This window comes from Saccopteryx bilineata, chromosome 11, assembly GCF_036850765.1.
Source record: "Saccopteryx bilineata isolate mSacBil1 chromosome 11, mSacBil1_pri_phased_curated, whole genome shotgun sequence".
In the NCBI taxonomy this organism is placed as follows: Eukaryota; Metazoa; Chordata; class Mammalia; order Chiroptera; family Emballonuridae; genus Saccopteryx; species Saccopteryx bilineata.
The window spans coordinates 75427741-75447535 of record NC_089500.1 but is presented as its reverse complement, the minus strand read 5'-3'; the positions used below and the strand labels follow the sequence as shown (position 1 = coordinate 75447535).

At 43.6% G+C, this 19795-nt stretch overlaps 1 protein-coding gene across 1 annotated transcript in view; it reads right to left on the bottom strand.

Annotated features, from left to right (window-relative positions):
- OLFM3 (olfactomedin 3) overlaps positions 1-19795 on the bottom strand; it is a 180207-nt gene that overhangs the window by 4901 nt on the left and 155511 nt on the right. The window contains exons 3-4 of the mRNA XM_066247226.1: positions 18504-18659; positions 14118-14337 (exon numbers count right to left, since the gene is read on the bottom strand). Of these exons, the coding sequence (XP_066103323.1) occupies positions 14118-14337; positions 18504-18659 (376 nt within the window). The remainder of the gene's footprint in view (positions 1-14117; positions 14338-18503; positions 18660-19795) is intronic.

Below are 19795 nucleotides of genomic sequence, written 5' to 3'. Positions count from 1 at the left end.
GGGGGCAGAAATCAGAGGGAGATAGAGTATTTTCTGACCCGCAAACTTTCCAACGTTTGCCTACAGTGCACTGTGTTCTTGGGGAGTTATTTGAGAATAGATAGCAAGTAGCAAAGTAAGCAAGTACACCGAGACAGAACGAGGCACGAGAACAGGAAAGGGGTGGCTTGCCTTGTCTCAGACAGCTGTGCCCTCGGTCACGAGAGCAATTAATCCAGAACGAGCAGGGACATCTCCAGGAGGGAGGTCTTGGCAATAAGAGGAGCTGGTCTATGGAACTACAGTCTGAGACCGTCCAGGAGAAACTGGGTGTGGCGAAGGCATCTACCGATGTGCATAAGAGGAGACTTCATTTGAACTTGACCTCATCTCCCCCTGGGATGGCACAGATGTGGAGAACATAGAAAACATCCGAGCCCACCACTTAGCTCCTAAAGAACAGCGTAAGCGTCGCCGTAATAGCATGCACGCTGAACTTGTAGAGTCAGCCCCCAAACTAATGACAGAGAGCAGATGTTTCCTCGGCGGTATGAGTACAGAGAAGGCAAGATGTTTCCAACCATGCTGACGTCAGATAGGTAAGGGCCATATGGAGCGAGAGTTAAATATTGGGAGAAGAGGTAAAAAAAAAAAAAAAAAAAAGATGGGGTGTAACTAACTTCCCATTTAAAAACACATGGTGTTAAAAAAATTTTCTTATAGTTGATGAAAAACAAAGATTTAAATGCGAGGCTTGAAGTGACAAAATTGATAAGGTGTGGAACTGTGAGCCATCATAAGCAGATTATGAGGAGACAAGAAAGAAACTGGCTTTTAACTAAGTGACCTAAGTCTTCATTTTTGTAGAGCAGAGAGTCATTAAACAATATTTAAAACTGCTTTTAAAAATAGTGGAAAAATAAGCATTTTTTAGAGATAAGATTTAACCACATAAAGCCCTAACATTCAACATGGTTGCCTCTGGACAGCAGAGCTAGAAAAGAATTCAGCTGCTATTTATTCTAAGTCCTTTTAGCCGAAGCATATAATTTTCTTGCCACGTGCATGCAATATTTATAATTTTAAAAGTTGAAATAGCTGTAAAAATGTAATATCAGCCATTAAATCTAAAAATAAAAAAATCACATTATGTGTTACCTATTGAAATAATTTTCAGGTTTTATATGCCAGGCTTCCTTGCAGGTCAGGGAAGCAGGTGGAAATTGAAGATGTAAATCTCCCCAGAAATGGGAGCTGCGAATATTCTGCATTTTAATTTGGTTTCAATCCTATAAGGACTAGATTGAAATTGTGTCCTTTAGACTTCCAGCTCTGGTTTATAACTGGCAAGGCAATCTCTTTCTCTCTAATTCTTTCAACCTTTAAAAAATTAGAATCTTTAGCCTGACCTGTGGTGGCACAATGGATAGAGCATCAAACTGGGATGCTGAGGTCGCTGGTTTGAAACCCTGGGCTTGCCCGGTCAAGACGCATACAACAAGCGAGCAATGAACAACTAAAATGAAGCAACTATGAATTGATACCTCTCGTCACCTGCCTTCCCTCTCTGTAAAATCAGTAAATAATTTAAAAAAAAACTAGAATCTTTACAGAGAGTTATAATATTTATAGGTTACTTCATACAGATGTTAAGAAAAGCTAATAGGCGACTACATTGGTTAGCACATTTGTAGGAGCTGAATGGAAGGATATTATGCATGCAGCTGAGATAGAAATGTGCAATTTATTGCAATGTAGTAAGTGATTATGACCTTGGACAAATATGCTTCTGTTGAAAACTCAATTTCCATAGGAGAAAAAATAATTGTCAGTCTAACATGTCTTGCAAAATAGTCCTTTCAAGATGAATGATCTTTCATGATCATTTGAACAACAACAACAAAAAAAGATACATGGAACCTCAGAAGTCAATTTAAATTTGTTCTGGAAATAGATCAATGCAATGTTCCAAGTATAAAACACAAACATCATGAAATGGTTGTCCCCACGAAACTTGATACTCCAAGGAAAAAACCAACTGGACACACAGTAAGGAAGATATTACGGTGACTTCAAGTGGCTTTTATACTGAGAGTGAAAAGGGATTTTTGTCATTTTGGAGTTAACGTTTTAGATGATAAAACTACGGTTAAATCTCAAAGTGAGGGTTCTACCCTGCCGGTCAGCAAATCCAGCCCCTTTGCCATAGGTAGCCTCCACCACACGAAGCGTAGTTTGGACGAGGCAGGGAGACTCAGAACTCCTATTTCACTCTGATGAATGCTTATTTAGATGTTGACTAGGTTCCTGGGCTAAAATGATGTTCTGGATTCCATTTATGTAGGCATGACTTTCATAGGCATTGAGCTGGATGGATTAGTTAAAATCTGCCTAAGGATTATCTTTGGCAAGTGTCTTTGCCATGACTCTGATGTAATCAACATTCCCAAAAAGTGATGGCACATGGGTAGCGTGGGCATCTCGGCGTCTGTGGTGTTTGGCTCTAACCCAGCCTTGTATCCATATGGCGGAAGGGGGCACTGCTGAGCCTTGGACTGTGGAGACTGGGAACTGAGACAGAAATTATACCAGGCGTTAAAAGCTTCTGATACCGACACGGAAAATGACTTCGCATTCTTCTTACCTCGGTGGGCATTTTCTCTGAAATGCGTTAGAGGGTAAAACCCATGGTTACTATTTAAATCTGGAATAATCAACTTATTCGTTGAGCAATCATTTACCGAGCAGTTATTACACACCGGGACTATGCTAGGCATTGGGGGTACAGGCACAGGGAGACAAACTAGGTTCATATATTGTTGCTTTTCACAGGGCCGTTACTTAGGCCTGACCTTTCAATTTCTTTCTTTCTTTCTTTCTTTCTTTCTTTCTTTCTTTCTTTCTTTCTTTCTTTCTTTCTTTCTTTCTTTCTCTTTTTGACTCAACTGGTAAGGAAAGTTAAGTGTGGGCAGCTATTTCAGACCAAATCTATGTTGAGAAGAAAAGGATGTAGCCCTGAGTGCTCTGAATGCCTGCTGATATTAAATAAAAATTATGGAGATTCAGCCCTGAGTACTGGGACGCATAATAGCCTCTCTTCCATTAAGATAGCGTCCCTAGATAACTTGAAATTGATCTTATTTTAAGCCACATTTACCCCTTCCTCCTCTACAAAACATAGCCATAAACTGTCAAATGTAGAAAGAAACAAGAAAATTCAACTAATCTTCCATGTTTAATGTTTGGTGTTTTTTTTTTTTTTCTTGTAAAAAATAAATGTGAGGGCCTAGAAAGACCAAGTTTAATGCACGTATATTTCTTATGGGATCTCACTGATTTGGCCCTTCATATGTATCTTAATAGTACTTCTCCGTGGGAAGGAGACTCAACTCTAGTAAATCAATGTCATTTTGCAAAATTCAGCTCTGAGATTTCAGTGAATGGGCTTTTAAGTTAGCCGTAAACCATTTTCACAATATGTATGTGAGACTGTGTGCACTCTGGTTCCAGATGAAGATATATGGTATCTAGTCTCTGGCCAGGAAGGTCGTGCGATCATTCGTGGACCTGTGTTGTGCATTCTTTAATTCTCCTGTGTGTATTCCTTTTTCCCTTGTTTTCCTCCAGATCTGTCACCCAGCAGCTGTCTCCCATCTGCCCGGTGACTCACAATGTGCAGTGTCAGCCTCTGTCTTCCTGTCACCACCCTGGCTTTGACCTCAGTCCACAACTTTTCATCCCTGAAGTCACACCCTTTGAATAAAGCAGTTTTGGACGTATTGATCTAAGAAGCACACTTGAACTGAGGCATTAATAATCCAAAATACCAACAATTTAAAAATGAGATCTGTACCTTAACTGTGTCTCTCAGTGTCTTAATCCAAGATAGTATAGAGAGAATTTTGGACTACTTGGCAATAATAGGGGAAAGCACCATGTCCAAGCTGCTTGGGTCCAGGTGTCTGACTGCCTATATCTGGATCCTGAGTCTATCACTTATTCTCTTGCTTAAAACCCCAAATAAGTCTAGGGTAGTTATGTATGGAAATGTCCTTTCCTCTTCACTGAGTCATGCATAAGGTGCTTTACATAAAGTCCCTCCAAATTGGGTGATTATGGTGAGGAGACCTATTGGCTAATCAACTCTTTCACCATCTGTTGTGTTTGGTGGGAGAAATTCATTCTTATTCCAGTCAGTTCTGACTCAGAAAACGTACTTCTTGGTTCTAGAAGAAAGGCTACTGTAGTGTATTGTCTTCAGACCAGGGTATTTTGTTCACTCCCTCGTCCATTCCTTTATCTAGCTAAGGTCTAGTGAGCACCTGCTCCAGGTGTTAGAACTACAATGGCGAGCAAGGTGTGAGACCTGTGTTCTCGTGAAGTTTGCCTTCTCATCGAAGAAAGAGAAGGAACACGTAAAGAAGCAAGCAAACTACCTATATGGGGTGGGAGTACATTTAATGCAGGTATTTAAATAGGGCAGCTGCATTAGACTGGGTGAGTAGGGAAGACCTCTCAGAGTGTGATATCTGATCTGAGATTGGCCAGGGGCCCGTGAGCTGAAGGAAGGACGTCGGCACAGTGGGTCGGTTAGGGGAAAGCACCTTGTCCAAGCTGCTTGAGTCCAGGTGTCTGACTGCCTATATCTGGATCCTGAGTCTATCACTTATTCTCTGGGGGCCTTGCACAGTGTGGAATGTCGCCGTGACTCCTGGGTAACAGTCCTGATGTCTGTCTCCCAGGAAGAGTAAATAAGAAATACGTGCTGGGAGTGTAGAGTAGCATTCGGTGCACGGTTAAGTACTTGCAAACTGTTCGCCATTATTATTGTTCTTACCAAGGCCCTAAACCCGGCTCCATGGGGCGAGTTAGGAGAAATAAGAACAAAGGGAGGCCAGTGTGTCTACAGCACCCTTGGAAAATCCAGGATGAGGTCAGAGAGGTGAAGAGTTTGGACAGTGGAATCTTAAAAGTGGGTACCTGGGTTTTATTCTATGTAAGAGGGGAAGCGCCTGGAGTATTTTAAGAGGATGTAGAGCGATGGAATGTGAGCCACATTCTGAAATTATCACTCAGCTGCAATGGAAGATGAACCACGGAGGGGGATTGGGCAGAGAAGCCAGTCAAAAGGTTCTATCGCGTTGGTCCAGGCGAACAACGCCGGAAGGGGTGACGGAGAGGGAGAGAAGTAGACCGGTTCGTGTTCTCTGTCTTTTCGGGTAAAGTTGATAGGACTAAACTTTAGATGTGAAGATGGAAAGTAAAAAAGGAATTTTAAAAAAAATCTCAGACCAAAAAGAATCTAGGTTAACATCCAAATTTTTGGCTGTTCAGCTGGGCAGATTGTAGTGTCATTTACTCAGAAGAAATAACTAAAGAAGGAATGGCTTTGGGAGGAAAAAAGAAAATTCAATATGGGTTATTTGAATAACCATATAATATTGTCCAAGACTATTATCCCGTGGAGACGTAGAGAAGATAGTGTAACAAATCTAGGGAGCAGACGCCCTTCAAGACATCGTTTTGACAGTGGTCTTGGGCACAATGATAATAATGGAGCCAGAGGGTAACTAGTGCCTCGGAGGACATGCCCAGAGCAGAGCGAGGCATCTGGGACAGCTCTGGGGCATCCCAATGTTTAGAGGACCCAGCCGAAAAGCCCACTAAACTATAAATGGGATAGGAAAAAAAATGGTGTGGCGTTAAGATATCCCAGAGACAGGAGCATTTTAAGAAGGGTGAAGGACTGACCTGCAGGGTGGACCACCGAAGTGTCTAGAGAAAATAAAGATAATCTGAGATAAAACAGACAGAGCAAAGATAATAAATCAAAGAAACGACCTTGGACTTCGTCAGCAAGAGGCCACTGGTGATCGCCAGAATCAAATGAACAAGTGCTGAGGTCAGAAGCTGGCCTAGAGGTGGTTTTTAAGACTGTAGACCAAAGCAGTGGTTATTGCAGATTCTCTCAAGGGAGAAGTTGGGGGGGGGGGTATGGGACATTTTCACTGTTGTACTGATCTCGTTGTTTAAGAAAAGACTGTTTACCTTTAGGGATCATCTCATGGAGAAGATGAAATGGATGCTGTAAAAAGGGACAATAATTGAATAGATGAACCCACAAGCAAGTAGTGGGTTAATCTGTTTAGTAACCATGGGTAACCATGCCTCTACCCTTTCATAAGGCCCTTTTTTTTGGGGGGGGGTCTCTCTTTTCTTTCTTACACTATTTCCTAGTAGATTCCTCAGGAAATGATTCCTTCTGTAGTACATTTTGTCCAGGTGGGAAGGCTGAGGTGGTTTCTAATCTCAGCCACCACATTAAATCATCGTATACTATCGGATAGGGCAATTATTCTCTGGGCTGGCTCTCTCAGCTATAAGATGGATGGCCTGAAGCTTCTTGTGTTCTTCATACCGAAGAGAACATTGAATAGACAGGGAATCAACAAACTTTTATGTGCTGGTGGGGAGAAGGTGGTATTTGTGGCATTAGAAGATAATGGTCATCATCACCTACTGTTACGCCAGGAAGCAAAAACCAGAAAGGGCTGTCATTGTTGATTTCCTCCCAGCAGAAGTTTCTCTTATAAATAATTATTGGATACGTAAACTAAAACTCATCATGTCAAGTGAAATTAAAATTGCGTGAATTTGTAAAAACTGGCTGTGTTTTGCAGTACTTTGTGGGTCTTTGTGTTAAGTAAACACAGGTGTTCTCAGATTCTGATGGAGTGCAGAAATCGTAAACAGTAGAACAAACAGTAAAAGTCATTTCTGTTTCTGGGCTCCCCAAACCGGCACTTGTTCAAATAAATAATTATCTTTGTTACTTCACTGTCCCTTTCCGTGAGGACAAAGGAAGCCAGAGAGAAAGGATAATTTTCCCAGATGCCCGGAAGACAAATGTTCCTGCAAAAGTGGATGGCAGAGAAAGAAGTTAAGAGTTTTGCTTCATTGATTTTCTCTTGCTATGCTCTTGTCTGCAGTGAGACACGTGAAAATATTAGCATTTTATAATATATTGCATGTGTATGGTTCTATATATTCAGAAAATGCATTGACTAGGTAGCTGAAAATGGGACCATTTTATTTCTCCGATGCCTTTTTTTTTTTTTTTTTAGTGGGTTTTTTTTTTCAATGCCTTTTCAACACTGGAGTTTGTACTATCAGTTACAGCCCATATTTGTCATCCTGTAGCTCAGGAAATGTGTCATCTGGAATTCAGCAGGAAGGTCAGTTGTTTGGATCAATGAAGCATAAAAACAAAACATCTGTTTTCTCTTTTGTTCATTTCTTCGATATATAATTGTATTTTGTAATGTTCTGGACTAACCGCTCCTGGATTTGAATCCTAAGACCATGCCCATAGAAGTAGATTAAATGGAATAGTGAACATTTTTATGGCAGAATGTTGTTTCTTTTCCCGTACAGGCCATTGGCGAACTGACATAGCAAGAAGTAGGTATGATGGATCTTTAAAGTCTGTCTATTGAAGCTTCTTAAAAGAACTTGACCTCTACCATGCATTTGATGGTAAAAATCTGTTTCTATTATTTCACCTTTTATTTTCATGTCTTATCTTACTATGTTGCTGAGGGTGGTGATGGGTGAACATAATAGTTGCCATACTGGATAGAGCGTTAGAATGAGTTTTCAGTGGGTGTTTGGTAAATGGGACCAGGCATGATGTGTGTCCAAATACCTCTCTTTTCTATAACTAACACAACTTCACCCATCTTTTTTAATTGTTTCAACATTTTCTGGGGTCAAGCTTATATTATGAACATATCTTTCAGGTGAAGTCTATTTAATATCCAAAATGAGAACGGAGCAGAACTGTATTATGAAATCCCAAATAATTTGCCAATTTATGCCTGCCTCTGAAAAACAGGTTTTATATCCTTAGAAAGCTTATAATTTAGTTGTAATCTGGGAAAATGCCAGGATACAAAAAAATGATAAATTATAAGGTCTACCGGGAAGTTCTGTCCGTTTCTATCACAACAAGTTTTGACACGTAAGCACATGTTTATTTGGCACATGTGTGCCTCTCTATTTTTATCACTTAATGTATACATACTGATGTAGCAAATTAACTAAAACAAAGTTGATTCATGTTAGTCTTATATGTGAAGCAATAGTGTACCCATGGCTACTGATAAAGTCCGTTTATGCCACTGTAATTTTTACGAATTTCAACAAGGAAGAAATGCTACAGAAGCATGTAGAAATTTATTGAAAGTGTTTGGTGAAGGAATAATACCGACTATCACTTGTTTTTGTCCTTACAAAATTTTTTGAAGGGCAAAAAAATTCAAAAATGAAGAAGATATCAAACAAGCACTGGTTTAATTTTTCGCATCAAAAGATAAAACATTTTTCAAAAATGGGATATACAAATTGCCCTCACGCTGGCAAAAAATCAATAATAATAATGGCAATTATATTATTTAATAACGTTTATTGACGGTAAGAAAAATTTGTATTTTGTTTTATTCCAAAAATGAACAGAACTTTCCGGTAGACCTTATATAAGTCAGTTTATAGTAAATCAGTCCCCAAATATGCTGAAATAACTAGGGTTCTAAAGAATGAGTCATCAGGTGAACGAACGAATGCTGGGAAAATGGCATTCTATGTTCCAGTCTAGAATTTGAGAGGAGTGCTGTCTTGGGTCCATGGTTCATTTGCAGCGAATCTTTTGAATTTAATTTGCAGGGGTATTCTTATAAATGTCCCCTATTATATTTGCAAATTAAATTTCACTTCTCTCCACGCCAGGCACACAGTAAGACTTCTCTGTTCATTCCTGCTTTCACTGAGATTTGTCATCTTTCTTGCTTTAAGAGCTAAGTAGAGCCAAGTGTCAGGTGTTCCGGAATAAAATACTGCATTGGCATTGAAGAAACAACAGATGGAAATAAAAGGTTTTGTTGTCTTTGTCTGCCCCCCCACACACCCCAATTTCTGGTTTTGCAAAAGAAATAAATGTTTTTTTATATGTGACATACACTGATTTATGTCTTGAAAGCAACATGAAGCATTTTAATTTTTAAAAATTTGCTCTCAAAGACTCTATGGACATTCATTTTTAGCTAATTTGTTTTAGATGTCTTTTGATAGTCTACAAAGACTTCGCTGGAAAAAGACACAGGTGGTCCCTGACCTCTCAGAGCAAGGACAACATGTCCATAACGGGGTAAAGATTTTTAGAAAAAGCAAATTGTCATTTTCCAGAGACCATGCCAGGGAATGTCCAGCCGCATTAAGGAGCTATCGGAGAAGGTCTGTAGAAAAGTCGGTGTCTGGTATTGAACATGAAAAGCTGTTAGAATTTGGACAGGTGAGGCGGGGCGACAGAGTGCTCCATGCAAGAGGAGAAGGGAGTTCCGTGTTGAGGAGATGAATGGAGTGTGCATACACCACTAAGGAGCTGAGTGACTGGAAGGCTAAGTTTCAGAGTTGAGTTGCAGGGTGAGAATTTGAGAGAAAAGGGCTGGGGAGTTAGGCAGAATCGACGTCATCAGGACAAACCATGCAAACCTATTTAGATTTCATGTGAAAGGATAGTTGCTTAAATGCAGGCGTGATAAGATGAGATTTGCATTTGGAAAGGTGACTCTAGGTGCCCCGTGTGGTGGGGAAGAAATGACGTCAGGTAAGGGGAGTGGTTGGGAGGCCTTTCCAGCTGAGAGATGCTGAAGGACGCTGCTGGTGCTCTTGGATTCGGGTGGTGGAAATGAGGGTGTGAGGAAGAGAGTCTTGAGGGACCTGGTGAAGGGAGGGATGTGACAGTGTGTGAGTGAGGTTCAGGGAAGACTCAGAACTGACCTCTGGCTTCTCTCCACGGAGCAGCTGGGTTCTGTTTACTGAATTAAGCCTACGGGAGTGTGTCCAGGGAGTTTCTCTCTTACGGTATGTGCCCAACAAAAGACACCATGTGCGGAAAACATGCCTCTGTCTTTGAACTCAGAAGGATTTGAGTTTAAAGTTGTAGCCTCCAACCTGTGCTTCTGGCAAATGAATTTAAACTGAGCAATCTGTTTTCAGAGAGAAAAAAAATGTCAACAATAAGGCCGAACCCAGGGTTCCTGCAATTAGAGCTCCCACATGTCAGAGAGCTGGCATGGTGCCTGTCAAGCAGTCAGCTGTCAACACGGTGGTAGTCATCCATCATGTCCTTGTTGTCCCCACTAAAACGCAAGCTCCTCAACAGTGGAGCGACCCTTCTTGCTACTCAGCGTGGAGTCCCCAATACCTGGCACAGTGCCAGCACACCCTGGGGACCCATTCGGTATGTGCCGAATGCGCAAGTATGGCCATGGCCACATAGACCTTTTGTGTTCCCTTGAAAAACGAATGTAGCAGCAACGTGGTAAAGACAATAACCCAAGTTTCAGTACTTGGGACTTCAAGGTTTGAATGCTGCTGATAGTCATGTTAAACATAAAGCCCCCCCCTCCCAACCCCCAAACTGCTTGTGTCAATAGGAAGACACGTCGTGGTAGTTCACTAGATGACGCCAAACCGCTGCCCTAAATTAGAACTAACAAGAGGCAGGGAGTAGAGGACTAGAAAACGGGAAGCTTAATTATAATCTACATTAAATATCCATGGGCGATCTCAGGGGGTGCGCGAGAGCTTTGTGCTTTTTCAGTTAAATTCCCACATGCATAGAATTATATTTTTGCATGTCAGGAAATATAGTATGATTTAATTAAGCACAGGGGACTTGATTCTATTTGGTCTCTCACAGTAGAAAATTAAGCACTTAGGAAATAGCATTACTACTGTGCCTCATTCAGGCCACTAGGGTGCATTGCTGTTGAAGCATTTTTTTTCTCATTTCTATTTTCGCCAGAACTTTAATTCTGTAGGAGGCACAAGCTGAATGGTGCTCTGCTAGTCCCAATGACCTGTGATTCGATTCCTTCAGCACCTCTACTATTTGGGAGTAAATGAGATCTTGTAGGCGAGGGAGTCTAGTCTGATTTTTAGTTACCCTAAAACTGTATGTTGATGTACATGGTGACATTTTTTCCCCCTAAAAACTAATCCACTGGAAAGGTGAATGGAAATGCATTCATCATGGCTGCAATTTCATTTTCTTTCCCCAATCCATTTCTACCGTCTGCTAATCGGTTGTGTGTGTTGAGAGGTTTTTGTCAAGGAGGAAAAGATGCCATTGATGAATGAATTTTGCTCCTGTGACTCTATTGTTGATACCATAACTATCCAACATCCTACTCTACAGCTGGGCAGCCTGGCAGCTGGACATTAGACCCTTTGGAACACTGACCCCCCGAAATGATTTTGTCCTGCATTTCCTGTTAGTGCCCCGGTGCCGACTCAGATTGACTCCCCGAGTCCATGCATTCTGATATCTTGATTTTCGGGCACTTACCGATGAGATAACACGAGGCATGGAGTTAAAAGGGTTCACAGAAATGATTTGACGTCATCCGTATCAATCCCCAGGAAGTGTAAATACTAAGTAAAGAGTTATTCAAACTATAACTCAGTGCCATGCTCAAATTTATGTGTTTGTGTTTCTTTTGTAAACATATATGTGTGTGTGTGTGTGTGTGTGTGTGTGTATGTGTGTATATATATATATATATATATATATATCTTAGCAGATACCTCCTTTCAAATGGGAATAATTCCTTTTTAAGGGAAAACATAAAGATTCACTTAGTTTTGCTCAGAGATCGTGTGGCTTTATTCTGCACAGTATTAGGGTTGCTTGTCTCTCCCTGGACATGTTCTCGACACTGTAATTAAGGTTAGTGGTTAGTGGTGCAGGTGATAAATATTCTCTCTTCTCAGGATCCTCTCTTGGTTAATTGACATAAACGTAGCGTGTGGAAGAAAAATACTCAGCCCTTGGGACAAAAACCATAAATGAGTTAGAGTCATTGTTTGTGACCTTGCCTCTCTACTAAGTGACTAGGGATCTGTGGGCTAATAATCTATTATTATAGAAAGAGTTTAAGATGTGTGACCACTATTTTCAGTAATTTTTAAGGTCATGTCAATTAACTGAAAAAGCAGCCATCTCATTAAGTAAAGCTAAGTATTGTTTTATTGCTGTTTGATATCTATATTGGTTGCTGGATATGCTTTTGATTAGTTAAAATAACATTAAATATTAACTAATTAATACTGTTTATTTGACAGTCACATTCTTTGACCAACTTACTGGTCCATGGGGGAAAATTAATAAAAAGCATCTTTGAGACATATGTTGCAGGTTATAGTCCTAAGAAACCTTAGAAACACTATTCCTGGTCCAGTAAGAAGAAATAGGATATGAATTTGTGTTTTCTTAGATTAACCCTCTTTGTCCCAAATACCATTTTCACCATTGGAGGAGGTTGAGTGTGGAGAGTTAGGTGTAGATTAGGAGAAACAAGCTTGTGGTGGGCGTAGACTTACCTGCCTGCAACAGACACTATTTCCAGCTAAGTAAACTCAGAGAGACTCTGTCTATGTTAGGAGAGGCATTCGTTTCAAAAACTGAGCAAGTCCCAAGGGTTTCCTGTGGTAATCCCTCAAAGACCTAACTGGCACACTTTGGGTGGGCTTCCCAGTGTCTCCTAGCCACGACTGTCTTGTTGCCTGTTCTTGCTGGCATCAAGGCCATTTGTCCTTGCCGGCACAGGCGACAGCAGTGAGACCAGCACCAGCCGGGTCTCGGCACACCCAGCCTTGTGGCTCAGGGTCCTCGTGAGATGCAGAAATGGCACAGTCAGTAGCGGACTGATGAGTCTTAAAAATGGTCCCATGACTCATTCGACTTCTATTTTTTTTTTTTTTTTTGTATTTTTCTGAAGTTGGAAATGGGGAGGCAGTCAGACAGACTCCCGCATGCACCCAGCCAGGATCCACTCGGCATGCCCACCAGGGGGCGATGCTCTGCCCATCCGGGGCGTTGCTCTGTTGCAACCAGAGTCATTCTAGCGCCTGAGGCAGAGGCCACAGAGCCATCCTCAGTGTCCGAGCCATCTTTGCTCCAATGGAGCCTTGGCTGCGGGAGGGGAAGAGAGAGACAGAGAGGGAGAAGGGGGAGGGGTGGAGAAGCAGATAGGCGCTTCTCCTGTGTGCCCTGGCCGGGAATTGAACCTGGGACTCCTGCACGCCAGACTGACGCTCTACCACTGAGCCAACCAGCCAGGGCCTCATTCGACTTCTATTTTAAAACATTTACCTTTCTCCTTTGGAATTTTCTTGGCTAGAAATAACTGTTTTCAAATTCTGCCTCTCCTCTTCCCACTTCACTTCCTAGTCCGGAGAGCTTTGTTTATCGCAAGAGAGCACCTTCTGGGGTTACAGAGCTGCCCCCCTAAGCCCCACCCCACCCCCATATCTGTCCCTGTCACATCAAGATAGCCACTAACATACTCTTCCTCAGTGGGCAGGCTCACGGGCTCTCTTTATGCCGTCCCTTACCGCTAACTGACTCTGTGTGAAGTTACATTAGTCCCACGATGACTTCAGTTGACTAATGAGTTCGTGGGCGCGCTGCGGATGCAATTAGCTCCTGCATGTGAACTCCGTCCTGGTTGAGTCAAGACTTGCAGTGCAAGCCCCGCGTTGCCCGCCTGGCCCCTTACGGAAGAGCGTCATCTCCTTCTGATTTCTAGAGAGGACCAGAGCCGCTGTGGGCAGCTCTGCAGCACAGGGGAGTTGGTTTGGTTTGCCCTGGGGCAGGTTCCTTTACTACGGTCTCTAACTTTCTCCGTGCTGCCGGAAACACTCTCCCTCCCTCTCCCCTCCCCTGGCCAAGCTACGGTTTATCATCACAGACTGTCCGTCGTCTGTAATAAAACTGACTTCCATTAGCGTAGCCAACAGAATCGCCTGCATTTGACAGACCACCTATTTCCAATGGAACCAGGGTGATCAGAAAACTAGGTGACTGCTAATCAGGTACCACTCAGTTCCCAAGAGTGTGTCAGCCACGGAGGGACACTTGCTTTGGCGCTTAGCAAGCAAGCCCTGGTTTCCCTAGAATTAGGCATTTCTAACTATTGGCAAAAGAAAACAACAACAACAACAACAATGTGAGAAGACGGCGTTGCCGGAAACCCCCTAAGCAGCGGCCGTGCGCCCCGCGCGGCACCTGTACTCACTCAGTTTTTTCATGCAGTCCCGGAGTCTGGTTTCCAAGCTGAGCACCCTCTGGTGCAGCTCCTCGTAGTCGTAGGCGCCGATCTCCTCCTGGATCCCAGTGAGGACGGCAGACAGGTTCCGGATCTCCTCCTTGAACTGGGTGATGAGCTTGGCGTCCGTCTTGTACTGCTCCAGCACGGGGATCAAGGGCAGGAGCTCGTCCATCTTCTCTTTCAGCTCCTGCAAAAGCAGCCGGGGGTTCCCGGGGGTCATTCAAACTGCTCGGGCGGCTACGTTCTTTCTAGCCTGATCCTTAAAGGAGATGATTCAAACGGGTTCTGAAATCTTTATTGATTTTTTTCTGGTTTGCAGCGAGGGTACTTTGTGAAAATGTAAGCAGCCACATGCTCATTAGTGGTAAAATCTACTTATCTTTTCACTATAGGGACCTCTCCTTAAATGGTGATGTGCTGTCCTAGGAAATTGATCCTTACTCTAAGTGCAAGAGCTTCCTAGGGTAGCGAATACGGGTTGGTGTACCATTCCCCTCTCTGAGCACCTTATGAAGCCACAGTGCATTATTTAGGTGAGAAGTCGACCCAGGGCCCCTCTTCTCATGATCAATTCTTAGAAACAGGACAGATTTCCTGGGCCTGGTTGGTTCAGTCTCACCGCTCATTTACTGATTGTTCGTGCCATAGGGGTGCCTCCAGGACACGGGGGACCCTGGCACAGCCTGCCCCTCCCACGGAATCTTCCAGGGGCGGCCTCCCACCGCTCTGCGCTTCCGTTTCTGCCCAGGTATCCCTCGCTCTGTGTAACACCCATCTCAGCACAGCATCATTAGGACGGTAAGCTCAGCCGGCATGACAAATCACGCACAGCCCCTCTAAGCGCCGAGAAACGGACGTAGCTGTTTACCATTCTGAATTATGACCCCCACTCTGACTTCGTTTGCCGTGGCCTAGATAATTTAGGGCTCTGTCTGGGAGGCAGAGCTGCTAACCCATGTGGCGAGTTAACTCTTGCAGGGACCGAGGGGCTCGGAGTGGAGGCAGCAGGCAGAGTTGCCCAGTTGCCCAGTTACTTGAAACTGAAACACTGACTTTTGTCTAGACAACAAGAAGGGCGCGCTGTCAAGATAGTGTCCCTCCCTCTGAGCCTCATGGGATGGGCCCCCCCCCCCCCCAGGGACAGAGCCACACCCGCGCTTTCACTTTCATTTTCTAGATGTGTCACCTTCTCCTTTAACTCAGTGGTGGTGGTGGCCGGTGAAATCACTTCCTGAGGCTGAGTCAGTGCTGAGTTGACTGCAGATGGCCTCGTCTGTGGAAGGAGCTGTCCCTGTCATGATCATCTGAGAATAACCCACCGAAGCAGTCAGAAACCCTGCTGCAACAGCGACGCGTTTAAGGAGCCGGACCTTGCATTTTAGAATTGCACCGAGCAGTTGCTGGGACTAGACATGCATTTAAGGAGCGCCCACTGCTGCCCTGATTCATGGGCTTCTGTTTCTTGGGGGGGTGATTTCTACTTGCTCTGTAGGCTCAGAGTTCTTTGAATTTGCCTATATGTCTGTGTGGAGTGGGAGGGGACCGATTCTTGCTCATGAGAAAGATTCATAAATATTGCAGTCCAAAGGCAGAATTGCAGAGCTCTGCTTGTTTTGGTGACTCATTTGAAATAAACTGATTAGTTGGAACATCTTGCGGCATCCCTGGAGGAAGACGCAGTCGCCTCATTAGGGTTTTAATGAGAAGAATTAGTTTTGTTGGTACTGTGTGCTGCATACTACATATGACGGCTGTTACAGTGAAGAGTTTTAGGTTGTATGTACTCTGGGAATATTGAAAAGAGAAAAATACGATATCACAGCTTTGGTGGCAGTTTCTTTTCCCCTGAATTTAAAAATAAGATCTATATTTTTGGATCTTTTTCAAAAATTCATAATTTGATTGTTGGCAGTCAATTTTGAAACTCTGGACACTCGCCGGAGAGCGACGGCAAGTCCGACCCCAATGTGTGTATAAAATATTTATAAGGTTAGAGGAGGTAGCACAGATCCGTGTTTACTAACCCCTTCTAGAATTTTCACTTTCTACTGTGTAGCTCTAACAATAGAGGCGGCACTTGACTGCCTTGCCCAACCGCGATCTCTTTATGGAAGACTGAGCGTCTCAAGTGTGCCACCCTAGGACCAACTTCTCATCTCAAAGAGCGCAGAAGAGAAAACCTACTTAGCGTGTTCGATAGCTGAAAACGGTATCCTGGAGGAGGAGTTTCTTCTCATTGAAAAGTATTCTTTGATGTTAAACTTCCTTTTGGAATGTTCTATTTCTTCTCCAGTATGGCACCTTGACGCCTGGAGCAAAATCTGACTCACGGTAGGGAGGACTCAGCGAATACATTTGACAAACATATATTGGTCATCTAATTATTCTTTGGTCTTACTCAGAGAGCGGTAGTCTCCTTGGAGAGGCACTGTGGCATTGATAGGAGGAGGTAGATAACTCGGCAGCTGGACTTTGTGGTTCAGACACATGTTAGATATATGGCCCTGGACAAATTGTTCCCCTTCCTGGGCATTGTTTTCTTCATCTGAATGATGGGGATGAAGATAGTGCCTACCCGATAGAATGGTTGTAGGGGTTAGATTAGTTAACATCTATTTAAAGTGCTCGAACTGTGTGTTGAATAATTGTAAATTCTTCAGAAAAATAATGTTCGCACCACTATCGCTATTTGGGTTTTGACATATAACTTCACCATCTACTTGGATTACACGAACTAGGAAGATAAAAATCGTTAGGTCATGGGGTGCTGGCTGGTGACTAAATTTTCTTATTGGTAGCCTGGCTGTTGCTAGGAGGCAAACTTACAGAACAGATTATTTCATCACATTTCTCTCAGCCTTGTATCTTTTTGTTTCTGTCTTCTCCCAAGAGCTCCCATAGGTACAGAGGCATCATCATCCTGTGTCCCTGGCCCCGCCAGCTCTGGCACCCTCCAGCTGTCCCTTGGTGCCACAGAGCTCAGCATTGTCCCCCTGCGGTTGGTTGGTTGGACGATTTCTCTCCTCCAGACACCTGGGCTCCGCCCCTTTGGCCCCTCCTCCTCTCCGGGAATGCCCTGGGGGTGAGCCTCCCACTTCCTGCTTCCTTGGTGGCCTCAGGTCAGGCTCACGCTGCTGCTCTATGATGCTCTATGATCTGCACACCAACCCTGACCACTGAAAATTGACATTGAAAACCTTTTTGGGTTTCTTGACCTCCTCTGTGAGCTAATATATTTATGAGGGGTGAGGAGGGGCCCTTGTCCGAGATGGTTTTCTTGAATGTCGCTATACCTTCTAATCTCTTAACCTCCTGGCCTGCTTGTGTTTTCTCTTCAAATTAAACCTCACAATCCATCACGTTAGTCCATTCTCCTGTCCACACCCTCAACTTTCTTGGCCTCGTGTCCTTTTGGGTCAACTTTTTTAAAATCGTGGTTCAGGGCAAGACTGTCTGCTCTATGGCTCTACTCAGGCTCCCAAGCACCCCTGAAAAAGTTACAAAGCCATGAACATCTCTGCCTCCTTAAACCATGCTGTGCAGAGACCCTGTCCCTGGTCGGCATTCTGCTGTCGCAGTTATGTGTGGCATGCACAGAGACCTGGAGCTTGCGTGGGTTCAGACCCTCTCCCCACCATCCACAGGGAGTCTACCTTCCTTGTTGGTGGTGAACGCCGAGGCTGTTCTGCTTATAAAACCACGGCATGTCCTGTAAACCATGTGCTATGTCTTTGCAGGGCAGACTCTTTCTTTCTCATTGGGGTTCAGGTGGCATTATGACAGTCAGATTTCATTTTAATCTATGACACTGTCATATGTTGTTAATGAAAGTCCACAGAGCGTGCTTCAAAGGACTGTCTCTCTATTTTCACTGTTTGTTAATAACTGCCAGTAAACAACTTAAAGTCTAAAGAAAGACTTTATTTGCATCGAATCATGAAGCCACCCTCTTTCTGTGGATATTCACCATGGTATGATTGCCTCTTTTAGGAATTTACAGTGTCACTATTTCTCGTACTAACAGGGCAGAAAGTCATCAGAAAAAAAAAAAAACTTCAATAAATTATTAATTTTCCTTTAGATTTCCCTTTGTCATTGATATCAAAATGCCTGTACATCTATCCAGAAACTCCACCCAGCTCTAGGAGGATGAGACTCTTTTTACACAAGTCGTCTGTGCCTTCCCACCGGCTAACGGTCAGTATCAGCAGAGGGATGACTGACGTCCCCAGTGAGCCCTGAGCCTTGTACATACGGGCCAGTGCGCAGTGTTTTTCTAGCTGAGTGCATTCTGGCTGTTCCTCGCCCTCCAGATCTCATTTGGATTGACAAGATGGCAGAAGTCAGACCTACCTGAAAATGCTTGGTCATTAGTGTCTTTCGATCATCTTCAATCTGCCGAAACTTGGCCTTCAGCCCTTTCATTTGGGTTTCCATTTTTAGAACATATTGGAAATCTCTCTGGGTTCTCAGGTTTAAGACTTCAATAGACTGGGACATATTCTGAACCTGTTGAACAAGAAAATGAGCTGTAAATTATTGGCTGTTTACAGGAAGAGGCAATCACGACTGAAACAGCAAACAACGACATTCACATAGAGGACGGGAAGTACCAAAAGCATGACTGTGTGTCCACGCGACATCTTTTTAGAAGGACAATGCTTCATGATAAGCACTCCAAAGAATTCGGCAAGAGAAAATTATACCCAGGCAGGAAATAATAAAACAGACATCCTGGAGCTAGAAATGACTGAATATAAATAAGAATTTAATATGTCAGAAAAGTGTTAAAAGAAAAAATGGTATTTTTTTTATTCCAGGGCTTTGCCAAGCTTATCAGCACTCCACTTTGATAAATGTTGAAATGTGTTGTTTGTAGAAGTACGCACTCTGACTTCTACAAGAGCTGGGACGCTTAGCAATTGTGGATGGTCTGACGTGTCTAATAGACTTATTATAGATTGCGTTCATTCCAGCGCAGTTACTGCTGGGTGCCCGGGAAATGCTTCCAGAGGTGAGACTGAATTGACCGACACAAGCGGTCTTGATCCAGAGTTCCACCCTTTATGAACCCTATCTCGTCAGGTAGGACTCAGACACCTGCCGAAACACCCCCTTCCTCGCTGAGTTAAGGATCCGGGGAAGGGCAGCTGCGTCCAGTGTCCGGTAGGTAGGCGGTAGACGCCTAAATGCACGTGGAGTGGATGGCACCATCCCAGGTTCCTTGAGCCCCAGGCTGTGTGGAAGCAGGAAATAGATGACCTAGAAAGCACGGAGCAGTGCGGAAGGGCTGCCCTGACTCTTGTGGCAGCAAGACCAAATGAAGGCCTCTTCCTAGGAGAACAGTTAAAGGAATCGAGGACCGGGAGATGATGACACTATTTCGAAGGAGGGGACAGATCTCGGTGCCTTTCCTACTCAAAGTCTGGTCTGCAGAGCAGCGGCTTTGGCAGCCTCCTGGGCGCTTGTCCTACGGGCAGAATCTTGTCCGAAAAATCAGAATCTGCATCTTATCAACACCCCCGAGTGACCCCTTTGTCAACTCACTTTTGAGAAGCAACGCTTAACGTGGAGGGCTTTCTATGAGAAAAGCACATGTAAGACATCTATGTGGTTTGATTTTTAAATCCTCAACCCAAGTCTCT